The 7,196-nt window shown below is 39.3% G+C and overlaps 1 protein-coding gene across 1 annotated transcript in view; it reads right to left on the bottom strand.

Annotated features, from left to right (window-relative positions):
• LOC123968627 (centrosomal protein of 162 kDa-like) overlaps positions 1-7,196 on the bottom strand; it is a 16,052-nt gene that overhangs the window by 698 nt on the left and 8,158 nt on the right. Inside the window, exons 7-11 of the mRNA XM_046045494.1 lie at positions 5,567-5,646; positions 5,411-5,481; positions 5,034-5,064; positions 4,651-4,725; positions 1,616-1,822 (exon numbers count right to left, since the gene is read on the bottom strand). Of these exons, the coding sequence (XP_045901450.1) occupies positions 1,616-1,822; positions 4,651-4,725; positions 5,034-5,064; positions 5,411-5,481; positions 5,567-5,646 (464 nt within the window). The remainder of the gene's footprint in view (positions 1-1,615; positions 1,823-4,650; positions 4,726-5,033; positions 5,065-5,410; positions 5,482-5,566; positions 5,647-7,196) is intronic.

Raw genomic sequence — 7,196 nt, 5'->3', positions numbered from 1 at the left:
GCAAAATTTACTTTCATCAGAGAACATAACTTTGGACCACTCAGCAGCAGTCCAGTCCTTTTTGTCTTTAGCCCAGGCGAGACGCTTCTGACGCTGTGGCTTGTTCAAGAGTGGCTTGACACAAGGAATGCGACAGCTGAAACCCATGTCTTGCATACGTCTGTGCGTGGTGGTTCTTGAAGCACTGACTCCAGCTGCAGTCCACTCTTTGTGAATCTCCCCCACATTTTTGAATGGGTTGTTTCACAATCCTCTCCAGGGTGCGGTTATCTCTATTGCTTGTACACTTTTTTCTACCACATCTTTTCCTTCCCTTCGCCTCTCTATTAATGTGCTTGGACACAGAGCTCTGTGAACAGCCAGCCTCTTTAGCAATGACCTTTTGTGTCTTGCCCTCCTTGTGCAAGGTGTCAATGGTCGTCTTTTGGACAGCCGTCAAGTCAGCAGTCTTCCCCATGATTGTGTAGCCTACAGAACTAGACTGAGAGACCATTTAAAGGCCTTTGCAGGTGTTTTGACTTAATCAGCTGATTAGAGTGTGGCGCCAGGTCTCTTCAATATTGAACCTTTTCACAATATTCTAATTTTCTGAGATACAGATTTTGGGGTTTTCATTAGTTGTCAGTTATAATCATCAAAATTAAAAGGAATGAACACTTGAAATATATCAGTCTGTGTGGATTGAATGTATACATTATACAGGTTTCACTTTTTGAATGGAATTACTGAAATAAATCAACTTTTAAATGATATTCTAATTATATGACCAGCACCTGTACATGATCTTACCAAAACCACTGTGTTATCAGGGGTTTCCACCACGGCTTTAAGAGACAAAAGTCTGAAATGTACCAGTAAACCAATTTTAGTTGAAATGTTTACATAACAACTAGTAGTGGCAATGTTGCAACTGCCTGTAGTAACATCCATGTAGTGATGGAGACCTGCCAACAAGTACAAACAGAGGAGATGATGCCTTTTGAAGAGGCAGACAATTCAAAAGCAATTTATTGATATTCCCAAAGTTATGATCTTGAAATAAAATCCCAATTCCTCAATGTCGGAGACCGAGACAAGACCGAGTACAAATGCGGTCGAGTCCGAGACGAGACCAAGACCATCAAAAAATGGTCTTAAGACCGGTCTCAAGACCAAGACCGGTCTTAAGACCACTTTTACTACAACACTAACACAGGGTGAAAAGAGGAGCTGCAGCAATGTGCAGTATGACAAAAAATATGGTGTTTTTTGAAAATCACCTGTAAATCTGTTCTGGTACAACCCCTAAATAGGATTTTGAACCTGAAAATGAACACAATACCACCTCTTTAAGGAATTGACCAGAGCATGACAGAGTGAATGTGGGTACTGACAGCTGTAAACGATTTCAAATTTCAGAAATGGAGGCATTTATCAGATGCTTTAGAGGAATAGCAATGAAACAGTCTTGTTGAACCATTTTGACGCATTCAATCTTTAAATACAGACGTGTCAGCCACTTAACTGGGATGTAACTTTTGCAGATGCATCACTCCTCCAGTTAGACAAATGAATTTTACATACAGAGAAAGTCCACCATTTCCCAAATACTGTTTCTACCATGGTAGTGTCTGACCTGATTGATTAGTAGAAGCAGGCTCAAGAGACTGTCCGGCATGCTGAGGAGGGGAGGATGGTGAAGCAACTCTGTTGATCCTCCCCCTCTCTTCCAGAGATGGATAATGGTGATTATGGTCATCTGAATCTTCCACAACATGAATCTGTCTGTAGGCCTCATGAAGAGCCTCCATATCTGAGCCTCCACTCTGCACATACAACTGGCCTGTACAGAAAACAAATTTAGTATACTCTGTATAAAAACCAATGCAAGATAAAACAATAAAGGATCTTGTGGGGTCATTGCAACCAATCGTGAAATCCCCACCAGGTCTGATAAGAAACAACCAGAAGCTCAGTGGTTTATTGTGAGAAAACCCAAACAACAGAAACAGTAAATCATAGCTTACATTTTGATGAAGTCCCGAGTAAGACTGAAATCTCTATGGAATGATATCTGCTGTGTAAAAGATTTGGATAGTTTTACAAGAGGATGACTGAGGCATCTTTATTCAACGCTTTCTCCAATAAGCAGGATTACTACACTTTTTCCATTTCAAAATTCCATACTTCTCCAGGAATCATTTCATTTTCACATCTGCGCAGCCTTGTTTATTCACTGTGTCCATGGAAACGACGACGAAAAGCCGTAAAGGAATGATTTCCTTACACAGAAAGATGTCGTCAGATAAGTCTGTAGACGTCTTGGCAGCGCTGTTGGGCGTCAGCGAATCGCAAGCCATACATCTTGCTTTGCTTTTGACGACAATTCATGATTTCCAATTATAGATTACACAGTGTATTTCAGTTGTAATATACATTTATTTGCCAAAAACTGTTTAAATGGAGCACACACATTTTCACATTGTAGGGTTAGTAAGTTAATATTTTTTTTTATATTAATCATTATTGTTTTTTGTGTTACCATGTTGGAGGGAGGTCTGTCTTGGTGGAAGACATGCCTGGAGGACTGATATATCCTGTGGCCTGCCAATCAAGCCGTGCCATGTGCTGCCATGTTGGGGGTGGGGGGGGTTGGGTTTAGTTTGTTTTACTTTGTAGTAGTTGGCGTCCATTTTATTTCCCCCTTGTGTGTAAATTGGTTTGGCCATGCCACTATATATGTTCCCTTGTGTGTCATTCACTTAGGTCAGTTTGTTTTGTTGTTTGCTGTTCTGAGTATAGTTATACTTGTTGACCTCTTTTATAGGTCTGGATGTTAAATTCTTGGTTTCTGTTGTTAGGCATTATGGGTAAGTAAAAAGAACGTTTTCAACCAAAACTCCTGCTCTCCTCATTGCTTGACCGTTTGGTCCCTGACAGAGAGAAAGTGACTAACCTTTAATGTAGTAGAATTGTGACTGTGTAACAGTATTATCTAGGAAAATACAAGTATCGGATCGGGACTTGGTATCTGCAGACACTCAATATTAAATGACTCGGATCAGGATTAGCGGCAACAAATCTTGTTGGGGACATCCCTAACTAATTTCTAACAACAAATACATTTTGAGAGAAACAAAATGCAACCAATGGTTATGTTTTTACTAGAGGCAAACCAATATGGGATTTTTAAGTCCGATACCGATTTCGATATTTGAGGATTTTAAAATCCGACGATATATTGGCTGATATTGTTGGTTCCCCTTATTTTAAGAAACAAATGACATAAACAAAGATTATCCCAAAAAATGTTGTGTTGAGACCATACCAAGATACCATGACATAATGCAGTATAAAAAGAAACTTTCAACAAAAGTACAACAAAGTTTATTACAATTTTGAAAAATAAGAGTCAAATGCATAAAACTACAGATTTTTTTTTAAATATCTGATTTGTTATTGAGTACTACTACTAATGAACATTAAAGTAAATAGTGTATTGTGGGGGGCAGCAAAACAGAAACTACTCTACTACTCTAATAATAATACCATATACCAATATAATAAACAGGGCTCTCCTACATAGGTAAAAAAATGATGTATATATTTTTTGTCATGAAATGGTTATTACCTTACATACAGTGACTACTTTCTACTATGTAGCATATTCACATCTCGTTTATCCCTTTAACAGTACTGTTAATTCTATTCAAAGCTACGAGAAACCATTCCTCACCGCCATCTGGCTCTATAACCTGTCGTCTATGATACAGTGACACAGAGGAAACGATGCTGTTGAATTAATCTAATACTAAATGACGGTCTACAAGGAGGACCTGCAACTTTGAGATTTTACACTAACGTTTCACATTCAAAAGAAGAGGTAACGTTAGAGAACTTTGTTAGGCAGGAAGCCGTGTTAGATTCTTGTTCGGCTCACGTTTATTTACATGTCCTATCTGGTTTAATAATTTCTGACACACCGACTGTAAGTAGAGACAAGCAGCTCGCAGATCCATTTAGAATACGTTAAACACACATGTTTTCAGGAGAGGAGAAGTGATAAGGGCTGAGTTTATTATTATTTTAATAATTTTCAATTAATTGTCAATTGTAATTGACGTGACAAATGAACAACTCTTTGTGTGTGTGAGAGCTACCAGGAGCTCCTCGGTCAGCTGATGTTTTGTTCTGTGGTGCTGCAATGTTGTTAACATTTACAGAGGAGCTGCAGAGCACCCTCTGGTGGGCAAACTATGCAACACTCACGACATGAGGGAAGGATCCGACTCTCCGTTTCTCTTTTTAATAGTCATATATCGGCTGTTATAAACGCTGATGCAGATATATCTGCAAGTAGCTTATATCGGCCGATAATATCTGCAAAACGATCAATCGGTCGGGCTCTAGTTTTTATCAACAACATAAGTAAACAAATCTGTAATGTTCATACTGAATGTATCTGCAATTCGTTGACTGATGTTGTTTTCCTCCAACATCCACTCACAATAACTACATTATGCTGATTCCTTTTATGGTAATGTTTAAGCAACTCTAAGGACTTGGTTAGGGTGAGAGAAAGTGTGCTGTCTGGTATTTGATTTGTTGCACCTTTTATGCAACTGGATAGCACTCTCCTCTTCCTCACTTGACCCTATTTGTTTGTGTTACCTCTGTCCAGAGATCCTGCTGTGTCCTTTCTTTTTTCTTCTCCACTGGTGTCATCCAAGGAATCATAGAGAGACACTGAGATAAAAGTTAAGAAAGAGTGAGAGACATATATAAGTAAAGAACTAATAAGTGGAGGGTTTACTGATCCAGTGGGCAGACTGTTATTTTAATGTTATTTAAATGAAAACTGAATGAGATTACCAACACTTACACCTTGTAGGTAGTGAGGCCATTATTAGTATTATTAACATGGCATCCACTGTGGTGCTCTGTTATTTAATGGTATAGTCTGTGTACAGCTTGTTTGCCTCAGTCTTCTGAGATTTTATTCCTCCTGACACTCACTCATGACCTCAGTGAAATATCATTGCATTTTCTCTTACCTTTGGCTAGAATTGGAGACATTTTAGATTTCTGAAAAACAGATAATAGTATGAATTACTGAATCATGTAGCAAGATGTGATATGTCCGTATTAAAAAGAGAAAGCTAAAGTACAAAGCCTCAGTTATGCCACCACAATTTCTATTGACCCAGTTCGCTGAAACCAGCCAGCCAATATCACTTGTGGTGCAGACCAAAGATGTTCCTTCTCCACATGTTACTGCTTCACCAAAATTTACATGTCTGACAGAGAAAGTTTAATTTACAGTAATATGTGTTTTATTTCCAACAACTCACTCAACTTTGATGTGTGATTGACACACATTAGTTGAAAAAAACACCTGATAGCTAAATAATTATAGATCCCCCCTACAAACCTCCTCCACTGGGTCTTTTCCATTCTCCTCTTCCTCAAAATCCTCACTGTAGTGTGGAGAGCCTGTAAAGGCTGAGAGAGAAAAACCTGATTGATACACACAGAGGAAGAGAAAAAGAAAGCAAAGATATTTTTGACAAGGCATCATTACTGTTACCTGGCGACTCTCTGACAGTCTCAGTCACTTTGGCTTTCTTTTTATCATCATCCCTCTGCTCCACTGCTTCCTCAGCGTTCCTGGAGGGAGGATATCCATCCTCATTATATTATAGTCACAACCCTGGTATTCAAAGGCATAGCAGCAGCAAAGAGACTGCATCCGAGACCCCTTAGGCAAGCAAGGATCTGTTAGTGTGCAATTCCACAGTGTTCACCGTGTCATTATCGTGTTGCAACGTGTAACATCGGGCGCTCTCTGTCCACACCGAATCTGTTAAATATGCACTTCTGTTACAACATGAAAACAAACCACGTACCTGTCAGCTGGGAGATCAGACTGGAGACATAACCACTCAAACGATGGGTGAGTACTTGCTATATGCCTGAGTTTGTACTTTTTAAAACACATTTTATATTGTAATATTAGGTGTTTCTTTGCCTGGAAATGACATACAACATAGCCAACAGCAAGTAGATTGTTTTTAGCTCACTCACTCACATGACTCATGTCAATGATGTCGATGTAGTGCACTGTCACTGATCATTATCATTTTTCATATGTGTCATTGTCACCGACAGGAACATGTTTTTATATGTGTGAAGGTGCACTGTCACTGGTTTAATGTCTTTTGGTGCTCCCGACAGCGATTTAATAAAACAGGCTCGTCTATCCCTGTCTTAGCCTTGGCATTGGCCTTCATTTAGGTGTTAATTGTGCAGTGCATCTCACTGTTACTGGTCATTTTAAAGCTGCATGCTTTCACTTCTTTAATTCACTACTGACCTTACATTATGTTACTGTGATTGTTATGGGAAGGCCTGGTTTGACCATCCTGCATTGGGGCCCAGCACTGACAATATCGGTACCGATACCTTGACTTCCATAACAGTTCCTGAAAATTACATCACACATTACAGTAAAATTAGTAGTATAGGATAGGAATATATAAAAAAATATAAATAACTATAGAAAGGAACATTATTACATCATCCCAGTGGATGATGTGGTGAACGGCCTTGAGCAGATACTCGTTAGCTGTACTGGTTAGCGAACAAGCAGCACAAAGTTCACTCCTCTGTGCAGATAAGCAGCTGGTCTGTCTCTGGACATAATGTAATGTTTTTGTACTGCCTGCCTCTACGATGTGCAATGTTAGACATCCAATCACCGGCATGCTTATTGACAATGATGCTGATGACCACAGACCCTGGAATGCTGAGTTCACTTAACAACTGCCTTTGTGAAGTTAAAAAATGGATGTCAAATAATTTCCTCCAGCTGAACTCAGACAAAACAGAAATCCTGGTCATCGTGTCCCAGCAGATGGCAAATCAAATACTGCCATCTGCTGGTTCCCTAGTAAATCACATTAAGCCTGTGGCAAAGAACCTTGGTGTTTGGTTTGATAGTAATTTAAATTTCGAGCAGCACACCACAAAGCTTGTTCAATCATGTTTTTATCAACTTAGAAATATAGCAGAAATTCGATCTATGTTAACTTTTAAGGACACCGAGACCATTTTACACGCCTTCATCTCATCACGCCTGGATTATTGCAACAGCCTTTTCACCTGTTTAACCCAAAAATCTATTGATCGACTCCAGACTGTCCAGAACTCAGCTGCCA

This window comes from Micropterus dolomieu, linkage group LG03, assembly GCF_021292245.1.
Source record: "Micropterus dolomieu isolate WLL.071019.BEF.003 ecotype Adirondacks linkage group LG03, ASM2129224v1, whole genome shotgun sequence".
Taxonomy (NCBI): domain Eukaryota; kingdom Metazoa; phylum Chordata; class Actinopteri; order Centrarchiformes; family Centrarchidae; genus Micropterus; species Micropterus dolomieu.
Note: the sequence above shows the minus strand (reverse complement) of the source record. Positions and strands in the feature narration are given on the sequence as shown.